The sequence below is a fragment of the Parasteatoda tepidariorum genome, chromosome 1, assembly GCF_982258835.1.
Source record: "Parasteatoda tepidariorum strain Cologne lab strain chromosome 1, Ptep-v5.0, whole genome shotgun sequence".
In the NCBI taxonomy this organism is placed as follows: Eukaryota; Metazoa; Arthropoda; class Arachnida; order Araneae; family Theridiidae; genus Parasteatoda; species Parasteatoda tepidariorum.
Window position 1 is genome coordinate 32423723 of NC_141755.1, and position 26718 is coordinate 32450440.

The 26718-nt window shown below is 28.2% G+C and overlaps 1 protein-coding gene across 3 annotated transcripts; it reads left to right on the plus strand.

Annotated features, from left to right (window-relative positions):
- Positions 1–162: 162 nt before the first annotated feature.
- LOC107439643 (uncharacterized) lies at positions 163–26417 on the plus strand. Of its 3 annotated transcripts, none has more exons than XM_087161359.1 (13): positions 163–398; positions 3422–3596; positions 4196–4450; positions 6014–8887; positions 10161–10250; positions 10369–10546; positions 12411–12602; positions 14168–14350; positions 15414–15569; positions 16475–16604; positions 19181–19248; positions 19856–20408; positions 23107–26417. In XM_087161359.1, exons 2-13 carry the CDS (start codon positions 3469–3471, stop codon positions 23955–23957), a joined length of 5658 nt encoding a protein of 1885 aa, XP_087017485.1. In that variant the 5' UTR covers positions 163–398; positions 3422–3468; the 3' UTR covers positions 23958–26417. The 3 variants fall into 3 exon arrangements, with proteins under 3 accessions (XP_087017485.1, XP_087017494.1, XP_087017491.1); XM_087161368.1 differs by having other exon boundaries at positions 19856–20375; XM_087161365.1 differs by lacking the exon at positions 163–398 and adding an exon at positions 1919–2041.
- Positions 26418–26718: the final 301 nt, after the last annotated feature.

The following is a 26718-nucleotide window of genomic DNA, read 5'->3' on the forward strand; positions in this document are numbered from 1 at the left end:
CATAAAATTCCAATACTTTTTTATTTTTAGTTGAAAAAAAATCAAGTTTTTAATCGAGTTGAATATTTAGGTGCTGTCAACTGAAAAAACGAGTTTTTCTCTATTTTTCCTTTACTCCACACATCCACATAAGAAGATGCGGAGAATGAAATGGATTATTGCAGACAGAGGAGTTTTGGCGCCGTACTGGCTGCAAAATCGCCAAAGCTTTTCGCAGCAAACCTTAACCAGCCAATGTTATTGATTTCTATGAGCAATTTGCGGGGTAAGTGTTGAGATGATGTCGCGAGGCAATAAGCAATGTATTTTACTGCTTTTCTCTTTAAACTATTGTAAAATTTCACTAAAAAAATGACCATTATATCATCCGAAGAATTACATAATTGTAGAATCGTAAGGTAAGTTTTACATAGCGGTTGTATAACCTAGGGTGTAGTACTACTTTGTTTTGTTTATGTTTACATGATAGATACTCGTGAATATTTTACTGTTCTCTGTCAATGTAACAAATTTTGTGAAATATATATGAACTGAATAATCAAAAAACGTTAACAAGAATTAATTTATAGTGTTTTTGTTTCTATTGTACTTTGTATTTATATACTTAAAAGTTATTGTGTTCTTCAATATGATTCTTGTGCAACACAATATTTTTTAACTCTTTGAAGATAATAATAATATAATTTAATATTTGTTTGTTAAATTAAATTCCATTGTTTTGTTCTCTTGTGTCTGTGTCATGCTCCTTTAAAATGAAGTTCAGTACTTTTAAATTACTTTTTTAAAAATACTGACATAAAACACATGTTTACTGAGGGTTCTATGTGTTTATTAAACTAATTCTTGATGTATATGTTCACAAATTGAAATATTATTATTTTTTTGTCTGTGCTATTAAGTTTATAGTTCTGCTCCTTAGTACGATTCGTATAAATTTATATTAAACTCGATGTTTTTAACGTGTGTACAGTATTATTTTTCAAAAGTGTACATATCTTCTCATTCCGAACCATGTATGTTACAATTTATATTTTTTATTTAAAGCGCTAGCATGTATTTTTATTTGAAAGCTTTAAGTTAAAAAGCTGCTTTGTTGTTATGTTTTATAAAAGTTATAAATATATATATATCAATTATTGTAAATTTGTTAGACAATTGTTATGAAATATCAAGTTTAGTCTCATAATTTAATGATGATGGTTTTATATTTGTAGTTGGAAAAAGTTAAATTTTGAAGCATTTATTTATTTATTTTATTTTAGAACAGTTTACTTTTCAATTAACATTCTTTTACTCTGATTTTTAATTTTATGTAAACAAATTAAAATTAAATTAAATACTTAATATGACTGAACTGACTAGGTTATACCCATTGCTTCTTCTTCTTCTTAAAATAGGTATTATAAAAGTATTAATATATTCTGAATTTGTTTATAGAAAATTAAAAATCAGAGTTGAAATTATGTTCATTCAGAAGTCAGAGTTGTTCAGAACTGTTCTAAAGTAAATAAATAAATATTTCACAATTTACCTTTTAAAAACTACAAATATTATTATCATTGAATTTAGTTTTAAGAGGAGGGGGAAAAAATTAACAGGACAATTCTAAAATTCAAAGATTTAGTAAAGATGAGGGTATCTGTATTTAAGAATGTTTTCGAAAAAGAAAAAAAAAAGTTTTAAGTTTTTAGTATTAAATATCCTTATCTATAAAGCATAATATGTTTAATTTAAAATTTTTGTTTACACTAACTTCAAAAAATCTATTATGTTTTTATTCATAAGTTAGTATTAAATTCAGATTTTTAGAATCTGCTGCAAAAGCTGGAAAAATAGCATTTTCAGACAAAAGTGATGTAACACTTGAAACATTCTATAAAGCATATTATGTTTTATTTAAAATTGGGGTTTATACTAACTTAAAAAAAAATAAAATCTATTATACTTTTTATTCTTAAGTCAGAATTAAATTCACTATTTTAAAAACTGCTGCAAATGTTGGAAAAATAGCATTTTCAGAAAAAAGTGATGAGAAACTTAGGTATGTTTATTATTTGTTATAAATATAAACAGTACAAAATTATACTTTCACAAAACCAAGTAGTGTTATAAAAATTTACTAGACTTTACTTAGAAAAGGTTTTTGCCCCAACCCTATTGGAAGATTCTAATAGGGTTGTTACTGTCTGCATTCTTTAATTGCTATTATCTTTTTAAATGAATTTAGAAGATTCTAATAGGGTTATTATTGTCTGCATTCTTTAACTGCTATAATCTTTTTAAATGAATTTAGAAAAATTATTTCAACTAACTAAAAATTTAAAAATATTCATTCAACTTCCTTTTGATTGCTTCCATGCCATTTATTTGAGACATTGGCTATGTTCCAGCTTCTTGGCAAGTAGACGCAAATGATTAATCTTTCAACATGCAACCTTAGAATTGAAACAACTTGTATAAGTAATTAAGTTGCTGGATAGAAAAGTTTTTATATTGAATAATGTTTGAGTCATTGACATCTGAATTATATTTGTATGCATTTCATGTTTTTTTTAATTTTTTTTTATCCATTTATTATAAGAATGAGTTGGAAAATATAATCAATAATTTGGATTAATTTATTGACGTTTGCATTAAATTGTGTTTTTAAAAAAAATATTATCTCAGTTAAGTCACTAATGTGCAATTATTTATATTTAATATATATTTTTTAAACATAATATATCATTATTTGATCAAGTAAGGTTGAATCAGGGAAAGGCGACTAGAGGAAAGCTTAGTTCTCATATAGTTGTTAATTATGCTACTTGAATACTTGGTTATTATTGCTAAATTAATAATTTATTTGGTACAAATAACTGAATTAACTTTGGCTCAACAATTTAAAAAAAGATTGTATATGATGTATCCAAATAAAGGCAAGTGTTTATCACTGAACTATTGTGCCAATTGGCCCTTGCAATATTTAAGTAATAATCACTGCCTTTTATTTTATATATTGCACTTATAATCTTTCTTTTTTCCTTTAAGAGCTAAAATTACCTCAGTTGATTATTGTTAATTTACAATTTTACAATAATAAATTGTAAATTTATTTTTCAAACTGTTGAAAGTATATAATTTTATATAATTTGAAAGTAGTAAATAATAATTTAGTCCTGTAAAACTCCCATACTAGCCGCATTTTCTGAAGCCCAGTATAAAACATCGTCTCAATTTTTTAAAAGCATTCTTTGGACCTTGAATACATACCTATTTTGTCTATTTTAATCTATAATCAGATAGACAAAATAAAACCACTCACTGTTGTATTTATTTTTTAAATTCTGGTCTAAATTTAACTTAAGTGTAACAGAAGTTTAAATTTTTGTATCACAATAGTCTTAATTAACTCAACAGTTAGTATTTTTTGAATTAACAGGTTTTCTGAGCTAAAAATTTACTCAGCTGCAAAACAAATATGCTCAAATGGCCAGCTCAAGAAGTAAAGTATGGGGACCAACACATCCGAGTGCAGCCTTTCTAATAAAATGTGCAAAAGAGAAAGAAAAGCTACGATGTACCCTGCAGAACCAACTTCAAGAGCATATGTTATGGTATGTAATTTATAGTATTGTTTGTTTGTCCATTTTATCAAAATTAAATAGAATAATTTGAAGAGTTACGTAAAAATAAGTTATAATGAAACTTTTTGGAAGAAAATAATTGAGTTTCCGCTTGAAAAAAAATCTTATTTTTGTCTTGTTTAACTATACAGTATTTTGCCTAATCTTTAAATTTTATACATTTCAGTGGATGAAAATACTAAGTGACAATCTTTGAAAAGATTGTTACTTATATTAATAGAGAAAGATTCTCTATATTAATAGAGAAAGAACGTTTCAGTGGCATTTGGCATCAAAAGTTTATGACTAACCTTAAAAAGCCTTTGTTTTGACAGCAAATTAAAAGTTATGAGTGTTAATCTTGTGTCACAGGCAGTTTAAATGAATCTTAGGAATTTGTGGATTTTGACTGTAAAATTTTTTTTTGACGAGAAATAATAGCAAAGCACATTCTTTATTACCCACTGTCAATGAATTCAATCTTTTTTACTCAAATTTACTAAAATGTTACAACCTTCATTCAATTAGCTCTTCATTTACCAATTTTCTGAAAATGGAATAAAATTATCATTTTGTTTCTATTATTTTAGTATGCTACAAAGTGATCTGTTTTCTGACATTTTGATTGGTGTGAGCAATTTCAAGCAACATAATTTAAATGAAGAAAATATTGAAAATCAGCAGAAACACCCAGATCTCCCGCATTTAATACACTCCCATAAAACTCTTCTGAAAGTAAGAACACCAGCTTTCTATAATCATCTAACTGACCACAAAGAAATAAACATTGGAGTTGAATCCTATAATTCATATTTGCAAGAAGCTGAGTTAGACCAATTTTTGAGGTAAGTTTCTTTTTATTGAATAAACTATTTTTTTTAATAGTTTTATATTGTCTTTAAAATTCTTTACATCGAGTTACTTTAGAAAATATATATTATTTTTCTGTTTGTGCACAAATAACTTGCTTTTTACGAGTAATGATGTTTTAAAACTGTTGTTTAAGACTGTTATTGGCAGATTTAGACATCTTTATTATTAAGTGTTAGTAATACACAAGAAGAGAAACCCATCTTATTGCTATGAGACTAAGATTTTATCAATAAAGATTTTATTTCACAGTTACTTATGTAAGCACACAATTGGTTACAATAGATCATGTAATGCTTCATTTTCAAGGATTATTTGATTTAAACTCTACATTCATATTATCTGTAAGAAACACGCTAACCCTCAGATTGTCTCATCTGCTGAGTGTCATTCTACTCAACATTCTTCTACAGTTAACAAACCAGCTCTTCCCATATAATTCAATGTGGAAGCATTTGGGACACTGTAATGAGGAAATATTTTAGAGTGACAAATTCTACTTATATTTTTTCTAGAAACATGCCTACCTTTTGATTGTCCTGCCTGTAGAGTGTCACCCCATTCTACATTCTTCGACAATTAGAAATCCAGTACTTCCCATATTATTCAGAAGGGAAGCTTAAGGGACACTCTCATGAGACAATTCTTGAGAGTTTTTAAAACTCTACATTCATATTTTATAGAATCAGGCTAACCCTCTGATTGTCCTTTCTGTAGGGAGTCATTCCACGCTTCATTCTTCTACAATTTGTAATCCAATAGTTCTCATATTATTCATTATGAAAGTACAGAGATACTGTTATGAGAAAATACTTGAAAGTGTGACAAACTATGCATTCATGTTTTCTACTATCTGATTTCCTGTCTGTATCACTTCATCTCGAATTATTTTACTACACATAGTCAACTAATTCTCTCTGTCTTAATCGATTGGAAAGTACTAGGGATACACTTAAGAGTAGTCTCATGACTAACTCTCTATTCATATTTTCTAATAAAAAAAATGACCTTCTGTTCGATTGACAAAAAGTTTAATTCCCTCTTACATTTTTCTACATCTTGTGAACTAGTTCTCCCTATGTTGTTCGATAAGTGAGCAGTGTTTCACAGAAACATGGCTATTATTATGAAGCAATTTGTGTCTGGCTTAGAATTGCTATTTTTTTCATTAGTTAAAACTGTTTACATTTTTAGATAATAAAATTCCATTGAAGGTCTCATTTATTAAGTAATAGAATATTACGAATGACTTAAATTTTCTTTATTTAAAAGAGATATTTCTATGACACTTACAAAATTTTATTTTCTATAGACAATTTTTTAAACAATTTTACACCATTAATTATTTAGTTTAGTGAAGAAAAAAATGAAACTTTTAATTTTAACAGACTTTAAGTTTTATAAAAAAAAAAAAAAAAAAAAACTTGAAAGAAAAAGAATAAAGTGTTACAGAAGTTCTCTGTTCTTATTATGATATTTTCAGCTCTTTTTACATTTTTTATTATTTTAATGATATAGATAAATTTTTTCATTTTTAGGAGAGTTTATACTGATGATGATATCAGGAAGCAAGAATGTGAAACTATTCATCTAAGTCGAAAATACATTGAATTAATTTGCCACAATAAAGGGCCGTTAAATAAGCATGTTTTAGAAGTTGATGAATTTGAAAAAGAATCTGTAAATTCTACTTGTACAGACAGTTTTGTTACCCCCAAAACCAGTCCAGTTTCTCCTGAAAGGAAATCGGATGTTCCCACTATGTTTCGCTCTGCCCAAAGTAGGATAGAAAAGCAGAAGGGCATTCTTGGGAATGATCTGCCTTCTGCTGCCGAAATGAAATCTAAGAAAAGTGAAAACATTAACTCTAATAACATAGATCAAGCACGAGAAAATGACTCTGATATTTTTGTATTGTCTAAAGATACTGCTGTTGAAAAAAAGGAGACTGAAAATTTGAATTTGTTTAATAATGATGGAAGCTTAAATCAGTCACGTGAATCTGAATTTTCACTTCATATAGATTTATCAAATTCCGATCAAGAATCTGATTCAGATGATTATCCCATTGTTGGAAGTATGGTCAGAAGTAATACTTTTGATCTAGAAACTCAAGGCTCTTTGGAAGAAGCTATCGATGATAATAGTGATTGGTCATATAAAGACTTAATTGGAAAAAATTCTGAAGAAAGAGAAACTCCAGAGCTGCAAATAAGAGAACATTTACCTTCTAAAAGAGCTGAGAGCTCTGGATTTTTTCTGCATGACCATACTCCATCTCCTAAATCTAATATCTTCCGCAATACTTTTTTAAAAGATTCATATTATAATTCTGCCCAAGAAACTTGTTTCAGCTCTCCTAATTCAGGTGTTCAATATCGTAGAATCGATGGCAGTATGAGTGATTCTGGTTTTATGTCTCATAGCACATATAGTTTGATGTCTGATACACCATACCCGAATTCTGTTTCATCTTCTCTAATCATGTCATCAGAAGGTGTGTCAAATTCACCAATCAGTAATGCAAATGTAAACTCCACTGGTAATATACCAAACTCAGTAAAATCTGAGTTACCTGGATCAATGTTTCCATTTTACATTGACATTAAAAAGCTTTCACCACCTACTCCTGCAGCGAACAAGATCAAAAAATCTAGCCCTTCTCAGACATATATGTATATTGATGCCAAATCTCCAAAAATAATTTATTCTTCAAAAACAAGACCGCCACTGCTAAACAGCTCTTATGATGAGCTCTTCACAGAAATTCCCCCAGAGAATGATTATCATAAAAAAGAACCTTTAATGAAGGCACAGTCTACCTCTCGGCTTGATGCTTATTGTTACGAGCAAAAACAGTTTGAGTTGTCATTGAGGAATGAAAAATTACGACCACAGTCTTGTTACATGTACGTTGACCTGGATTCAGTGGAATATGATCCGAAGAATGATCCCTCTGGTGCAAGATTGAAACGTCCTATGAATAAAGCAGAAACAACATCTGTATCAATGTTTATAGATTTAAATGAAGATTTTAAAGAGGATGTTAGCACCAGTGTTAAAAATTCTGTTTGGGATCGAGAATCACACCAAATTGACCAACATGTGATAGTGAAAAAAGATAGACAACGGAGTTCTACATTCAATGCTCGAAGACGAAAATTATCAGATCCCTCATTAAATAGCTTTCAGGGAAATGTGGAAAATAGAGTGAGGTATTTTTCTCTTACTCGAGAGGGTAAAAGCAACTTTGGCGCTGATCATTCTCTGAATCTCCAAGAAAATTTTATGCGTTTGAAAAGCTCAAGTCAAAGAAAATCTCGAAGTGCTCATAGATATTCAGATGGAGTATATTATGACCATTTCTCACCGATTCGAATCTCAAATAATGTGTATCGGGCTGATGATGAAAAAATATGTAATAATTCAAAAGCTTATATGACTCAACACATAAAGTTTGATAACCAAGCTTCCAAACTTATAGAACAGTTAAAAAATGAATCTTCAGGTAGTTGTTCTGATTTAGGCAAGGCTGACATACAAAATAAATTCTTATCTGATGAGAAAGTACGTTGGAAATCGACTGGCGATATGGCAAAGACTAAGAGCTTAAATAGCAGTGAAGATAATGGTCTTCTCCCTATGAGTCCTATTTTGCGTCGAAAAAACAATAGTTCAGAGACAACAAAACCACCCTCTCCGCCTATTTCTGTAAAGGCTTCAACAAAGCCCCAGGATGTTGATGCTATGACGTTTCCAAAATCAATAAGGGACGACAGCCCCAAAATCTGTAACAGAGAAACCAAAGATGATAATAAGGATTCTAAACCTGGATTTCCTAGTCCCTTAGCAGTTCGAAAGAAAGCAGATATATCTGATGATTCCAAAAGTTCTACTGATAGTCTTCAATCAGTAACTAAACCAGGATTTCCTAGTCCTTTAGCAACCCGTAAGAAAGCAGATAAATCAGATGACTCAAAAAGTTCTACCGATAGTCTTCAACGAGCAGCGGATACTGTAAGTTTTAATCAAACATTCCCTAAATCAAATGATCTCCACAACAATAGAAATAATTTGGCTGGTGATATTGTCCTTGAATCAGTTAAAGAAAAAGTTACAAACTTTTCTCCTCTTGGCCTATCACTGTCCTGCGAATTTGAAGATGACTCGGAAACAATGTATTCAGAAGTTTCAGATGTCAGTTCATCTTTAGGAGGGGTCGCAAGTTTAGAGCGCCGCTGGAGAGAAACTCAGAACCAACAATCTGAATTTGCAGATATTAATGTGAAGAGTACTCAGCGCATCCTGGAAGCTTGTTCAAAACTTGGGGAAGATCTTCTGAGAATGTTCCTCGAAGAAATTGATACTGATATCACAATTGAAGTAGAAGGCAAGAATATTAAGGCTCATAGGTAAGTAATAGTTTTGTTTGGCTCCAAAGTGATTTTTTTTTCTTAAAAAAAACCAGTCAATTCTCTTTATTTTGCAAGACCGATCCTTACTTTTTAACTTTAAGTGATATCCATCAAAATCAGATATATTCCAGCTTACCTTTTTCTTTCCTTCTAAAAAGCTTCTTTTAAAAGAAGAAAAAAGAAGCTTTCTACAAAACTTTGATTTTTGACTTTATAAAAACAATATGAAATAAAATTATTAACATTTACAAATTTGATTGTTAATGTGACACTAAAGATATACTGATGGTTTATTGAGATAGTCTGGGATTAATTCTAAGTGGTAATCCAAAAACAATACTGGTGTACGTGTGCATCACGCTACTGCAATTTAAAATTATAGGCAGATGGTGGCAGTAATCTCTCAACCACACTTCCAAACTGTATGTGAACTTTTCTGGTTCGGAAAACACTGAGGACATCACAATAGAATTGATTCCGAATTACTAAAGATTTTGAAAGTTTAATCCGATCAGACATTCGAACTTAAGAATAGGGACTCGAACCCTGGTCCTGAAGTGTGGGTAGGCACAGAAATTACTGGCTACAATCATTAGGCGGCAAAAGTATTCATGTAACAAAAATTAAAAATCGAAATTAATTTTTTAGTGTAATTTTCTATTAAGGAGAATTTTTGTCTTAAAGCCCATAGAATTATGGTAAACATGTGAAAAAGATAATGAAATTCTCTATACAAATGTCAACAAAATATCTTCAATGTTTATCTATAGATGAAAGATATACATAGATACGAACATACAGACGAGAGCAAATCATTTTTTGAAATCTACGCATAAAATAGTATAAGTGGGTAATGTAAAAATTGCTGAAGATCAAGTTCAGTTATTACATAATATTACACATTTTGATGAAGTTTTACGGTGTTAAACAAGTGCCCTTTCAAAACTTATAGAGCCCTTTTTTTAGAGGCAGCTCCCTACCCTTTTTTATTCCTAGGGCAAACATTGATTTTTGTATATAATATATTGGTGTAAGGCTGTAAGGAAATATCGATATTGCCTGTTCCTTTTGCTCATAAGCGAAACATTATATCCTCTTATTTCTTAAGGGTATCAATTTCATGATATTAAAAAAAAGCAACGCCTAAAAGTTTGCTTTGTAACTGTCGAATCTATTCTAAAATCGATTTTGTGTAAATTAAAATTTTGTGTTTTTTAGTTTTGCTATTTTCAAATATTGTCTGATGATGTAATTTTTTTTTTATCCTCAGATGCATTTTGTCTGTTAGATGCCAATACTTTTCAAATCTTCTGAAGTCCAATGAAATTTTAAAAGATAATAGTAGTATCAAGCTTGAAGGGTAATTTTATATTGTTAACTTTCCATTCTGCTTTTGAAATATTTGTGTCTAACATTTTTCATGTTATTATATAAAGGTAAATTATTCTTTTAAAAATTTTGCTGCTTTTTTTTTACAGCTTCAGCTATCTGTCTGTTCATTTTGCTCTTTGCCATATCTACAGTGGAGCCATGAACATACCAAAAGATTGTGATATTACTGAACTTACTCATCTGGCAGATATGCTGTATTTGAAATCCCTGAGAGATGTTATTGTCTTTCATTTAAAAATGCATTATTGCCACTTTTTCCACAGGGTATGTAAAATCTTTCATTGCATAATTATGAAAAGCGTGCAAAGTAAAAATAAAAATAAACCACCCTGAATGACTTTAGATAAGATCAGATCTTCACATACTGGAACTCGATCTTACATTAAATTTTCTAATTAATTAGTGCAGACAATATTTTAAGTTATTAAATCAGACAGAAAAACATACTTTCTCTGAATAAACATACCTTTCCTTTTAATGGATTCAGATTTCGAACACCCAAATTTTTTGGGGGTAGCTGCAATCTCAGAAAGATGATCTCCTTAGTTTGGTCAGGAGAGCGATTCAAAGATTGAACCCGTTTATGTTAATTTTTCTTTTTGCGTATTTCACCATATCTTGAGAACTTATTAAGCAAATTGAAATATTTTTGCACACAATTATAAAATTCATTTGTCCAAAAATAATTCCATGAAAAAAATAATTTTGAATAATTATTTATTATTTTAGATTTTTTTTAATAATGGTCTTAAAAATTTTTGAATTTTAAAGTATACAAATGACATTGTTTTAAAGAATACAAAATTCAATTGAACGCAGTTAAATAATTCCTGAGAAATTGAGTCGTATATTTAAAATTGGGTTTCTCAGGAATTATTCAGCCGCTTTCATTAAAATATTCTATTTTGTCTTATACAATTACATTCTTTAAAATCATGTAAAAATGGTATGCCTTATAATTCAAAAATTTTTCAATATCCGAGGTCCATGGGCTTTGCCGAAAAGAATTTCCTACATCATCGATCATCATCCACCCTTGCAATTTTAAATAGAAAATTTAATTTTCTGATTCTCTCTTTGTAAGATATTATTGCAATTGAAATACAGTACAGAACCCGTTATCTGGAAATCAGAAAACCGGGAAACCAAAAAACCGGAACGAAATTCGATAAATTTTCCCGCCATTTAAAAAAAAAAATTTTTTTTCCTCTTAAGATTTTAGGATTTTTCGTTCTTTTTTGAAAGATGTTTACCTTACCATCATTTTGGAAATAACCATTAGTGTATTACTCCATCTTTTTTTCTTCTTTTTAAGATTATTTCCAAAAAAAAAATTTTTTTTTAGTTGGGTTTAACATTAAAAAAACAGCTTTTTGTGGCGATTCAGAAAACCGGAAAAATCAGTTATCCGGAATAGCGATGGTCCCGATCGTTCCGGATAATCGGTTCCCTACTGTATATGTAAGTAAAGTGTGTAAGAAATTAGTTACAGGTGTGTCTTTTTACTTAAAGTGAAATTACTCTTTATGGTTTTAAAAAATTAAATTTAATTTATACTTTATTTACTATAATAATTCCTTTAAGTTGTAATATATATTATTGTTACATTTGTAATTTGAGAAACTTCTTTCTGAAGTTTTATATTGTCATACAAAATTCAGGTTTTTCTTTTTCACAACTGTAAGGGCATATGTATGTATGATTTATTATTTTGTTGTTCTAAATGCGTGAAGTCTACACCTGAAGGATCATGACCCTACAATGGGATCATGCTTTGTTCTTATTTATTTTACTAGATTTGCGGTTTTCTGATTTTTTTAATACTCTTGAGTTATTTTATAAATGAGAAAAAAACTTAATATTTTCAATTTCAATATTTTTAAAAAGTGCAAATTGAGGGGTCTCTCTCTTATCTAATACATATTATTAGCAAATGCAATGATACATATAATATGACTTTGGTTTATCATTTGAAAAAATTTAATTTTAATTTAATTTTGTCATTTTATAAACTTTATAGTTAATTTACTCAAATTCATGGAGAGCCTTTATCCCTTCATTTGTGAATTGATTGTAGTAATTTAATTTGTACTTTAACAGTTTATTTATTTATAATTTTTTCTTCTAGCCGTGTTTGCAATGTTCTCAAGGTGTTGTGGAATGTCTACCATTAGTTTCTGCTTGTGGCTTAAATGAACTAAGAGATAAGTGCATCTATTGGTTAGGAAAGAACTTCACACGTACTTGGACAAACAAATCTTTCGCTTCTCTTCCTGAGGAATTACGTGATCTTTGCTATGAAGTCACTGTCTTGAATTTGGTGAGAAATTTTTGTAACTTTTATTTTATTGCTTAAATTTATAAGTTTTAATAATAATTGAGCATTGGTTATTATTGAAGCTTTTGATTTTATTTCATAATCTTAATTTATTTTTTTTTTAAATTAGGTTTTAAAATGTTTTCTTGTTTTCAACTTCAGGTTATTTCAACATTATCTTTTACATTGTTCATAAATTGTTTTCAACATTCAAAGCAATTAATGTATACAATTTACCTGTTTTTATTTTTATGTTTTGCCTAATATGCATGATATTGTTGAAATAACCTGTATAAAGTATTTGTCTAAAATGTGTGAATAAATAAGTTGTCACTTTTTTTAAAATTCAAATCTGAAAGTTTTAAAATTGTTTTTCGATATATCTGAACACAGTAATGATAACTTAAAGCTCCTTTTACCATATTTCCATGACTTTATTTTTGCTTAAAATTTAAAGTCTGAAATCACTGTTTCTATTAGGTAATCTTATTTATTTATACTAGTTATTGGATTGCCTTGGTTGGAGTTAGCAAAAAGTTACACATTTTTGCGATAATCTTTCTAGCATTTGTAGTTTTATGCTTTAATTCAAGTAAATTATCCATCTTCGATGAAAAGATTGACTGTTCTGTAGATGGTACTATGCACAATTGAATAACTATTAAAATATCTTTCAAGTGCAACTGTATTGGATTATTCAGTTTAACTCATAATATTGTAGAAAGCCCAAAAAATTATGAAAATCGTGAAAGCTTTTTCTAGATACTGAACTTCATTTCTGAAATAGTCATTATAGATCTTGAATTTTTATAAAAATGTAAAACAATTACCCTTACAAAAAGCAAGTTGTTCAAAAATTCAAATTTAAATGAATAATTTTTTTTTAAAGTCCTGACAAATCATTACACCTAGTAAAAATATCAAAACTACAATACTAAATCAAACTACATAGAGAATTTACTTTATTATTAAGTATATGTTTAAATTTAAACTAGATAATAAACTAATGATGTTTAATACAAGAACATTCGATCTTCCTCAACTGAAATCTATTACAATCTTCCCAAATTGTTTGAAATCTTGTTAATAATCGCAATCTAAGGTTGCAGCTAAAACTGTTGTGGTACTGTTGATATTTACACAATCTAGTGTAGCAACTATTTTTTTCTTACTAATTATATATCTCATTTGTAAAATAAATTACTAACTATAAATATATTTCAAGGAGAAAAAATAATGACAAGTGCATCTTAGTTCCTAATTAAAAATCTGTTTTCTTTCTTTTTAAAAATTTTTTTTTTTCATTCTTTAGCCTGTGGTATATCTAACTATTTTTTAAAAAACAGAAATGTATTCAGTGCTTTCATGCATGATCTAAGTAAGTGAATTAAATAAGGAAATTTAATGACAGAGAAATGTCTACAAAATTATTATGTTTGTTTTTATTATTAAAACTTTACTAAAGTTAAAATTTTATCATGTTTTTTTTAAAATAATTATCCATTGATTTCATACATTTTATAAAAAATAACATTACTTAGAAATAAAAATGGATGTCTTTTGTTTAGACTATTGAAACTGTGATTGACATGACATTAAACTGTGACCGATTGATAAATACTTTGCCCCAGCTGAAATGGACAGAACCTATATTTGGAATGATCACTAAACTTCTCCAAGATTGTATTCATTTTATGGCCAAAAATTTTAACCAAATTTTAAAATCGGAAGGATTCTTAGCTTTGGGAAAAGTAAGTTATTAATATATTCTTTTTATACTTTTTTGTTTACTTTAAAAATGTGAGCTAGTTAATCAATAATAATAACCCTTTTAATGTTAAGTATTTTAATACAAGTAAATCATTAAATTATAAATTTATAATAAAGCTTATACTCTTATTTTATCTTTCTTTTTTTTTATTTATAATGTGCTTATTATTATTTTAGCTTCAAATTTTTAGTTGAATTCTTTAGCTGTCATTCTTTTTGAAAAATGGTTTACATAAATTTCCTTGTCAAGCTCAGTTTGAGTTGCCTAGAAGAAACTGATTTCCGTGCAGGAAAGTATCTAGGTTTTGCTCCTGAGTCCATGGTCAACAGTTACAGGGGTGCATAACAATTTTTCAAAGAGGGTTGTTGAAAAAAAGTTGCCTTTTGTGAACCACAACAAATTCACTTTTTATATCAATTAAAAATAATTGAATTATTTTATGGTATAATAAGAAATGATTAAAAACAAAGTATATGCATTGATGTATTGTATAATTTTGAATTATGAAACAATTAAAATGTAGCATTCTTTTTCTTCTGTAGCAAAATTAAACTATTACAGATTTTCAACTTTTTTTGTAGAAAAATTAATTTTTATTTTTTTTACTGTGTATGAATATACTTACATATTTTTAAATAAATCCTTAAACTATGTTTGTTTCAAAGATGTTTTGATTAAATAAAATTTTCTTTAAAAAAAATAATGATCTATAAAGATTTGAATCTTCTGTAACCTACTTGAATAAGTTTCATAAATTTTTCAGTTTTAATTTTATTCCAATGCTTATCAAGAAGAACAGCAATACAGATTTGTTAGTTATGTCTTTTTCCGAATAACTTTCGGTGGAAAAGTGAGGGACTGCACATTAATGTATGATGGGGTCCATTTAGTTCCTCAACTGCAGGGACTGAGTGAAAGCATTTAAAGTGTTGTTATTATTCTAAGAAAAAAAGAAACTATTAAAAAAAATATTTAAGTGATTTTCCTATTTAACTGTAAATCTTAGGTGTAAATTAATGTTTATGTTTTTACCTTATATAAAGGGTTTGAGTTGGAATGTAACTGCTTTAGAAGAAGACATAATTTCTGCCATTGAATTGACTGCTCCAGATATGACATGCAAATCATTTGATACTGTCAATCAGTTGATACAGCTGGCTGAATCAATTGAAAACATAGATTCTGGAATGTTTACACAGGTATGTATGTCTTTGAAATATTCTTTCTTTCAATTTAGGTATATTAAAAGCATTTTTGCCCTTTTTATGTAATAAAAAATTTATGGTATAATTAAAGCTTTTGTAATTTATTTATGTACATTTTAAGATATAAATCTGAAGAGTTATTTAGAATGAAATTTAACTTATTGATACATAACATAGTTTTAAAAAAAGTTTGAGCAATATACTTAAATACAATTAATGTCATAATTTTTTAAATTTTCAATTATAAACGTAATTGAAATCTGAATTTCATTATATAAATCTTAAAAAATATATATTTGTACTTTTATTTTTTAAAATATTAAATATAATATAAGATTATTTATTTACATTTTCTTGAATTTTTTTTTCTATAATAATACAAATATAGTAATTTTAAACTTATTATTATACTTATTTTAGAAATTCATGAATTTAAAAAATTTATTTATTTTGCTATTAGAGATTAGAATTTTCAACTTTTGGCTATCTGAATTGCAATAACAACTAAATTTATAGAGATAGCAAGTTAGATAAAAAAGTTGAACTTCATTTTTTAGATAATTTATACAAAAATTTTTTATTTTAAATAAATCTTTCTTTTTTTTCAAATTTTTTTTTTTGTATTTCCTTTTATTTCAAGCTGGGTGCGTTTGATAATATGTATATATATATAATTTTTATGAGTATTTTGGAAATTTTAGATGTGTTTATAAAGTTATGAGTTTTTGAATCAAACAAGTAAAACATTACTTAACTTAGACTTAAAAAAAGAAAACATCTCATTTGATATTAAGTTTTGAGTGAATTCCTTTTAAAACCCAATTGCTTGATTTTTATTAGATTTCAATTATTTGTTTAAATTTTATGTAATCTTGGATTAAAACTTTCTTTTTCCTCAGAATTTTGTGGATTTGTTACACAAGATAAGTCGCCATTGTGAGAGGTACCTCATTCAAAATGCAAACAAAGTGGTTCATTGCCAAAGTTGGGCATATCTTGCTCCTCATGTTCAGAAAAGGATTAGGGATGGTAAGCTTATTAGTCATGTTTACTTATTCTTTACACTTCTGTTTTTACTGGGTGTCCATAAAATAGAAAGAAACAGAAATGTACAGTTTGATGTATTCTACTTAGAATTCCAGAAAATTTTATTCTAACCATGTTTCAAAACTAGTTACAAAGTTCCTTTACAAATGACATTGCTGCAAAAAACTGTAGAAAAATGTTTTTAAAATAACCACTATTTGTTGCAACAATATAATTCAGTTTTAGAACAAAATTCACAAGTGTTACCCCAACAGTCTTCTTGAAACATCTGATGGGTCATATCTGTCCTCTCAGATTTGAAAGAGTTAAGGACTTTTTATTAATTTAAAATGCATATTGAGGAATAATTTTGATATAAATCAAACATGAAATCATCAGCATTTTGCTTTAAAAATTTGAAAATTCAAACATGTGTTCATTGTGATAATTTTCAATGAAATTATTAAAACACAATAAATCTATGGAGATTAAAGGATCTATCGATTGTAGTACCTGGATTAATTATAACTGAATAGGAAACTAAATCTAATACTGAATGAAATATTTAGTATTTTTTTCCCTGGTAAGGATATAAAATAGATATAAAAACTTCAGTACATTAGAACATGCTTTAGTAATCTAAACTGCTTTTCATTCTTCTTTACTGCTTGCTTTCATATCATTTAAGAAATATATATATATATTGATATTTTCTAAGTTTAACTCATTAAACAGAAAAAAATGTTTCATATTTTATATATATATTTCAAGGAAAAATGTTTGTGCATGCAAACACAAAAAATAACAATACTTCATTTTTTTTTGTTAAGTATTTGTGAAATTCTTCTTATGATTCTGCAGGTTAAAGAATAAAACAATTCAAATATGATATAACCACCATGAAAATATAATTACAGTAGAGTCCCGATAATCCGAGTCCCGGTTATCCGAGTTTCCGCTTTAACCGAGATATCAAATATTTTAAGGATTTTTTTTGTTCTAGTTCATTTTTTATTTTTAAAAATACCGCCGAAAAATAAATCTGAATTTTTTCTTCCAAACACTCGGGAAAACAAAATCTAACAACTTCATCGGATGAAATGATCATTAATATTGTCAATAATGAAAATGAACCTAGCGAAGATGATGAAGACAGTGACGATGAAAATCAACATATAAAAATCTCTCACACAGATGAACTTAAAGCTGTCGAAAATGCTTCTGAATGCATAGAACAACAAAAAGAGGCGACACCAGCCTTCCTGTTATCCCTAAAAAATGGCGAAACATTGCTGCAGAAAAGCACCAAAGTTATGTAAAACAAAAAACGATTAAGGACTTTTTTTTAAGTAAAAACTCTTTAATTCTCGCAAAGTATACTTTTTAAGTTTTTTCTAGTAAGCTTTTTAATAATAATAGGAATTATATGTGGTATACTCGTATAAATTTTATATTTCTTAAATATATTACATTTATACCAACTCTTTTTCTTTCTTTTTTTATACTCTTCGTTTTAACCGAGTTTTTCAGTTATCCGAGTTAGTCGTGATCCACATTAACTCGGATAATCGGGACTCTACTGTATATCTCGAGCAGCACAGAGAAATGGGGCCCATATGGTACCTATATAGATTTGTGGTGTTCTTATGGGCCCCATCACTAGCCCACATTCAACCCATATCATCAAAATGATGGAATTCTGTGCTCAACTTAAATTTTTTTTTAATTAAATAAGAGATTATAAAGCATATATTGACACAAAATAAAATTCAAATCCTGATTAAAAAGCTATTTATGTTTCTTTCTAAACACATGGAAAATCCACATAGATCTAAATGGGCAACTCATGCAGATCTATTAGGTTGTCCATCAATGTCCATCTATTGATCTTGTAGATGGGTAGCCCATATTGAATTTTTTGCCCATTTGAATGATATGGATAGCTCTTTTTGGCCCAATTGTATATTATTTATAATCGAAGCTTATATTGGATGGTTTGCTTATTTGAGCCAATCAAGAGTTTATTTATTTGGAAACCTAAGTATATTAATATTGGTTGCCCATTTGTGCTCTTATGAAGAATGTTAATATGGGAAGCCTGTTTAAGCCCATATAGATTTATCATATTGAAACCGTATATTGTTTGATATGGGTGGCCTATTTGCATCTATTATAGAATTTTTATATTAAAAGAACATATAGAAATAGCTGGGTTGCCCATTTTAGCCCATATAAAAAATTTATTTGATATAATAATGTAAGAAACATGTTAGAAATCTGAGAAATCTCATGTTAGAAATAGCAGTATCAAATTTCGGATGTCAAATCCATTCTATCAAACCCTTGAATGAGATTATGAGAAAAATGACCTAATCCACAAATGAGTCTGTAGAATGTCTGATTTCTTTTAACTAGGTCCAAAGAAACTTCTATTCAGAACTTATTTATAATTCGAATGGAACTGTTATTGGACTCTTTTTGATTTTAAGAATATTTCTTTATTTTAAAAATTATGTTGCACTCAATTTTTTATATTCTTTAATAAATTCTTTTGTAAAATATTTTTTTGAAATTTTCAGCTGCAGTTATAGTATTTGAATTTGAAAAACCAACTGCTCCTCCTCCCCGTCTGTCCAGCTTACAAAGGGTATGAAATATATTGTTTTCCTAAGTTCTAAATTTAATTGTGCATATTTTTTTTTCCTGTTTTACAAATGTATTTGCAATCAATATTTGAAGTAATAATCATCAATTTTCTAGATTGGGCACATCTAATGTATCAATACTATCATGCATACTGATGTTAATAATATATTGACACAGTAAAAGAAAAAAATTGAATGAAACATGCAGTTCTGTAACTGTTAAGGTTTTGTAATTTAAGTTTATGTGAGGAGAGTTTTTATAATATTTTCAAAATTATTATTATTGTTGTCATAATCTACTGGTATACATTTAAGCAAATTTATTTTGTAAAGCTTAGTTACTGAACTATAGTTAATTATAAACACTGTGCTTTTAAATTGTTTAAACTTAAGAAGGGTAGTAAAATTTAAGTTTAGTAATCATTTTTCACTATTAGTAACTTATTCTCTCTCTCAATTCTTAGTAAATAATTTTTAATTTTGTATGATTTAATCACATATTTTGCCCAAATCAACGTAATTAAATATTTAAAAATAGATGTTTCATTGAATTATTCCTTAGATTTTCATAATTATGTAGTACATTATTACAAATTTTTATTCTTGCAGAAACTGAAAAAACAGAATGAAACAGAGGAACCCATTTGCATTGAAAGATCCACCTATCCTAAAAAAGGCAAATCTCCGAACAGGAAACAGCAGCAAGAAATTTCTCCAAAAAATAACCCACAATGCAATCCTGAAGTACCTGAAAGGAACGTGTTACGACGAGATTCAGATTGCATTTTGAAAAAGATTGTTTCTCCCATTAAAGAAGAAGTCAATTACAATTCCATAGATAATTCTAGCCACGATCTTTCTTACGACATACCCCCTTGTGTCCCTCACCAATCACAATTAAGAAATAATTTATTGAACAGAGTGTACCTTGATGCTCACGAAGAGGATAGTTTGAGAGATTTGCAAGACTTGCCCCAGGATCAAACTCAGTCCAACCATTATGAACCTGAATCTGAGTCTCAAATGATTAGCAGCATTGCTTCCTTGGAATTGGATGATAGCAAAAGTCCAGCTCATTGCAGTGACAATCCAGATAGCCTGGAGGCAAATGAAGAGATATCAACTGACAGTAAGGATGAAATTGATATATCTGCTTCTGCTGGTTAGTTAAATGTCTATTTTTTTTTGTCTTTGCTTTAATTTTATTTTGTAAAAATAGATTGGCTTAAAGTTGAGAGAATGAAGCAATTCAAATATTTGTTTACTGACTCTGTTAATTATATTTAAAAAAACTTTAAACTAGATAGGTATGTCTTAGTTATCAGAAGAAAATTAAAAGCTATTTTGATAAACGAAGCATTCATTTTTTTATCTATTGCCCATTTTCCTTTAGTTTATTACTGCTATTTTTTAAATTACCACCTTGATCAAAAAGTTCTCGGAATGTATTCAGAAAATTAAAAATACAAGCTTATTAATCTAAATCTATATTGTTCCCTTCAAAGTAATCCATATCGACTACAACACACTTATGCCAGCGCTTGATCCAATCCTGGATAGATTTTTTATATTCAGTTTTCGGTATGTCCATCAGTGCTTCCTACGATTTTTACTTTGATGAACGCCATTCACTTGCCAGGTGTCTGGATTGCGTGTCATACTCATAAACCCACGTCTCATCTCCAGTAATGATCCTTTTGATGAATGTGGGATCGGATTCAGCCTTGCAAATCATGTCTTTAGTGACGTCAACACTGTCTCTTTTTTGCATGAAATTGAGGTCTTTTGGCACCAACTTTGCTGCTACATGACGGAAACCCAAATCATTAACAAAAATGTCTTGGCCAGATCCATAGGCAATGTTCAAGCCCTCCGCTATTTCTCTGATGGTTAATTTGCGGTTAATGACCAACATTTCTTTTACTTTATCAATGTATTCAATGTTGATGGTCTGCCACTGCGTTTATCATCTTCAATTGACTCATGACCACTTTTGAACCACTCGTGCCACTGGTAAACAACCGTTTTCTTTGGAGAATCGTTGCTGAAACACTTTTCCAACGTTCGCTCACCACTAAATCTGTTTTTTTTTTTTTTTTTTTTTTTATGCAAAATTTAATGCAAGTTCGTTGTTGTAAATTTAAACCCATTTCTAAAATTGTGAAAAATTGCCAACACACACAGAGATAGATGTACTCTTGGCTATGTAACTTTTGCAAATGTCAAGCTATGATGCTAAAATTTAGAGGGAATATCAACAACAGATGTACCAACTTAAAAAAAAAAAAAAAAAAAACATAACTCAAATCGGAACGGTGGGAGCGCCACCTGGGGGTTATTCCGGGAACTTTTTGATCAAGATAGTATTTTGTAGAAATACAAAAGCCAAACTTGCATAAATTGAATTTCTAAATTATTTGTTGGCTGTTATAATTTTATCTTAAAACCTTAAAACTGCGAAATCGTATATGCTTCAGTGATATAAAAAATTAACTAATATGTAAGAATAAAGCATAAGCAATAATTATTAAAAGTTTTTATTTATTTACTATCTTTTGTTCTTAATGAGTCATTTTTCTTTACTTTTACTGGTTTTTTATATTATTTTGTGAAAATTAACTGGCTAAAGTTTTGTGAATAAAACTGCTCAAATAATTGCTTGCAGACTCTTAAATTTACTTTAAAATATTGAATCTTCTATATCTAAGTGATTCAAGGAATGAAAAGCTAACACATAAGCTTGAAGCATAAACCTATATAATTTTAATTATGATTTCCATTACTTCTATTTCCTAAACCATTATTCTTATTGACTTTCAAAAACTGAATTAAGAATCAAAAGCATGTATGTTTTTGGTTACAATTTATATACTTTTGTCTGAAAATTAACTCATAATAATTTAAATTAAATTTATTTTTTCATTTTTGTTGTCGTATTATTTCTATTATTCAAATACGTGTTCTATTATTCAAATACGTGATTATTCAAATATGTGTATATATATGTTACCGTGAACGACCAAAAACAAGAGAATGTTGACTTTCACGGGTGAATGTGTGAAATATTTGTTATATCCGATTTGATATTAATTTATTCGTCAATATTATTATATTTATTCAATATTTTAATGTCTGCTGAGGATAGATTAAGAGAAAATCAGTTTTCGGACTACGTTCAAAGCATACTGGGCAGTGGCACATGACCTTAAAAAAACATTAATGTAAGGCATACTGGGCAGTGGCACTTAACTGGACCTAGTATATATTTCGGACATTTACCAAAGCAACTATGTGATTGTCAACAACAGGGGTGGAAGTCAATAACCACCAATTTTGGTCATTCACAGTAACATATACATTGAAAAAATAAACTAACCAGCAATATAAAGCCATATTTAGTAAATAAGACAAATGAAATCACTTAAGCTTTCTTTCTTGCCTCAAAGTCCATTCTTTTTGCTTAACTTCATGTGTATTATAATTTGTAACATCTGTGAAGCTCAAAAGTTGAAACAGTGTATTGTAAGCATGTTGTTTAATTTTCAGTTTTATTTAGAATGATGTCTAAAAAAGGAAATAATTTTATATAAGTAGAAGGATTATCAAAATAAAGCTGAACTTTATGGAATGAAGCTGCTTAAATAATAGTACATAGAATAATAATTTACAAGCTTTTTGTTTTTATAGAAAAAGTAATTAATTTTTAAAAACTAAATGGATATGTAAGGCTCTAAAAATTTAAAAGCAATTTGATGAAAGCGAAAAATAAACAACATCTATGTTAGGTTATAATGTATATTTTTTGTTTAAATTTCTTAAAGAATCTTATTGAACTAGTAATTTTTTTTTATTTGTTTTAGATGGTTCTAGTCAAGAAAAGGGAGCAAATGAAAAACCTGAAGTAGTAAATAAGAACTCAATTGAGTCTGTGAAGAAGGGGAAAACAGAGATACCAGTGAAAGCAAACAGTCCACCTCCTTCAATACCTCAACCCACACTGATAATTCAGACGAAAGAGCAAAAATCCAACTCCAAAATTCCTAATCAAGAAGAAAAGGTTATCAGAGAAAAATCTCCAGTCAAAAGGTCTTTGGTTCCAACTTTAAAGACTTATACTTCAGAAGAAAAACTACCTTTAACATCAGATTTGAAAGGAAAAGACCTTGTTGCTGAAATTGATGCTGATTCACGAATGGTTAGTCACTGTTTGCAAGAAGCGGAAATGCTTGAACAGCAATTGTCTCGTAAACTGCAACGTCAACATCAAGATGGATCAACTACTGGTTCCCTGTACTTGAACAGTCCAGCTAGGATTCAGATGCCATCTGATCACAAGACAGCTAAAACTTATGGTTCTCGATTGCAAAAGGCTTCTTCTACTAGTCAAATTAAAAATCTTGTCACGGGCTCTTCCAGGGGACGAAGTCCTGGCCGGACTATCAAAAGTAATGCATCTAGTCCATCTGTAGGTCATCCCCCTAAACTTGTGAAGTGCTCTGAATCAGTAAAGGACAAAATGCCCGTTAGGAAGTCATCAGTATCTCCAAAAAATACAGGATTGCCAAACAGCTCTTATCGGCCTGGTGAAGCCGTTTCTAAACAAGGCCCAATAAGTGTTCATTTAGCATCAAAAAGAATGCCAACTAGAGTTAATCGGTCAAAAATTATAACTGTGACCAATGCTCGGACTTCTGCTAGTGGTTCAAAATAAATATAAACAGGAAAAGTTGCTTATTGTATTACCTTGCAAGTGAGCCAAAATGTAAAAAAAAATTTATATACATGCTTGTATATAGTTAAATACTGATTTTAAATGAATATCTTTACAGAAAACTTCTTTTTTATAATATGCACAAAATTAAGCACATTATTTTATTTATGAATAAGTCAAGATATTCTTTTTTCTCACTGTGCTATTTTACCTATTTACCTTACCTGAGCTTGTGTAAATATTTAATATTTTTATAAATTTGTTTTTAAGTTTATTATTTTATTTGCAATCTTTTTACTTTGTTGAAAATTTTAAATTTTATTGATTTTAATTTATTATGAGTACAAATATCGTCAGGCTTTAATATACAAAGCCGAAACTTCATTATGTATGTTTAAATTTGATTTGGTTGCTATTTAAATGTAAGCAAGAAAAGTTGCTTACTAATTTAAAATTGTATTACTTATACCTTAAAATAAATCGTAAAATATTCATAAATTTATTAAATAAATTATGATAATCCTTCAAACGACAACAAATAGTGAAGAGATTGATCAAAGTAGTATATACTTATGTAGTATAGGTTTAACAGTAATGCATAAGGTGCTACTTAGTTTCAAGTCTTCACTTTGAAATTTTCTTAAACTAACATTCATTTTTTAGTACAATTACATAATGGTTTTTAGAATTTCTGACAAAAGTTCCTGTTTTTAAATATATGTCAACAACACGTTTCTGTTTTTAAAGTTATTATTTATAGCATTTGGGGAACTCTTTAGAACCAAAAAATTTATGTCTCTATCAACTAGTCACATTTGCATATAACAAATCATGTGGTCTTGTTTAGTTTAGTGTAATATATTATTTTATGATATAGAATTCTATTATTTCTTTGAAATGATCTTAATCCTATTTTAGATAGCTTTTTTTTTTGAATTAAAAAATATGAAATAATTAATTTTGAACTTTGAAGGGTTCTTGAAAACAAGTGCTTAATAAATCTGACAAAAAGAATTATCAAGTGCTCAATTTCCTTTGTAAATCGCTACCATTTTTATGTTATCGTTTTCAAATAATGAAACATTTAGTTTAATTATTAATGGTTGATCTGTATTATTTTTTGCATTTTTAAAATTTTCCTTCCCGTCTTTATTTTTTAAGAACAAATAAATGAGCATATTACTTCAATACTTTTAATCATAACATAAGTAAGATACTCATTTATTTTTTTTCTTCTGATTTCTAAAATTTTTTTCGATGCATTTCTTTCAATAAAAAGGAATCAAATCCACAAAGTGCTTCCATGTGCATTAACGCAGATCAATCATTTGTAAAAATATAAATTTTATATCTTTTTTCTTAATAATTACATCTACTAGATCTTAACCATTTGTAAACTGGAAGAAAAATTGGTGTGAAACACAAATATAGTTATTTATTACAATTTTTGTTTTTTTGACAACAGTTTTTATGAACTGCTTGGAAGACAACCCTTTGCTTTCTTTTTTCTTTCTTCTGCTTTTTAATCTTTTCTTAGTTTCGATTTTCTTATTTCTTCCCTCATCATTTTTTCTAACTCAATTCTCAAAACTGTTACCTTTCTTACATATTATTTTACAACATAGGGAACGCATTCTTTTCTTAACATGTATCTTAATCCATTTTAATAACTGGCGTTTTTAAGAAATTAAATATTTACAAATGTGAACCATTGGAAATTCCTTATTAGATTTTAGGTTCAAAAATTTTTCCCCCACTTCTTTAGTTGTTTACATACATATATCCTTAACATACAAGAATTTTGCATTGTCACTCTAATAGAATTTTCTAAGTGAGAGCAACAATTATGCTTTGATTGTTGTAACAATTATGCATAAATTGTGATGAATGTTAAAAAAAAAAAGCCTGATCTATATTATAATCGGATAATCAAATCGCATTGTCCTTATATGAGTATGGAGGTTTGAAAAATCTCAAAATTTTTATAATCTTCAAAGTATAAGCTGAATAAAATTTTTTATGAATAAAATAAAATCTTATAACAAATATACTGAATAAAATTTTAAAACAAACATCTTTTTCGAATACATATTAATGAAAACGTAGGACCTAATAATGATCACACAGAAAAAATGACATTAATATTCAAGCATTAATCAATTAGAAGAATTGAGTGTTTGTAACAAAGTATTAAACATGAATAAGCATTGATGAAATAAATGCATAGCATTATTATTAACAAAAAAGTATTATTATTAGAATTGTTAAGTATTATCTATGAATGCATACCCTTCAAACGATTTTACTTCAAACGACTTTGAAACGATTTTATAAAAATGTTGCAGTTCTTGCAATAGATTTGACACTTAAAATTCAGCTTTTATATTTGCTACTTTCTAATGCAAAGCGATTATGGTAAACTTTTTTTTTAATAAAAATAAATATAAGTAAAAAAAAAAATGAACAAGCAAATTTTGTTTCTTAAATTCTTATTAAAATAAAATTAAATTCAGTAACATTTAGGTGTTATTAAATCATCTATTTTCGTTTTTCTGCATCATCTGGTAAATTGATGATTTTCATCAAAATTTAAGGGGCACTTAACCCCTTGACGTACGAAGACGTCATTTGTTTCTTATGTCAAAACAATAAATGACGTGTCTCAGACATCAACACAGAGATGCTAACTTTCTCCAGACAGCAAATAAATATTTTAAAGTGGTAGTTTATCAATTGTGATTCTTGGTTTAATAAATTCAAT

What these genes read in the sequence shown, in the direction of transcription:
- LOC107439643 (XM_087161359.1), top strand. Translation starts at nt 3,469, where the DNA reads ATGGCCAGCTCAAGAAGTAAAGTATGGGGACCAACACATCCGAGTGCA. An exon ending in AGTAGTATCAAGCTTGAAGG is followed by an intron (nt 10,251 to 10,368) that starts GTAATTTTATAT and finishes TTTTTTTTACAG; the next exon opens with CTTCAGCTATCTGTCTGTTC. An exon ending in ATTGCCACTTTTTCCACAGG is followed by an intron (nt 10,547 to 12,410) that starts GTATGTAAAATC and finishes TTTTTCTTCTAG; the next exon opens with CCGTGTTTGCAATGTTCTCA.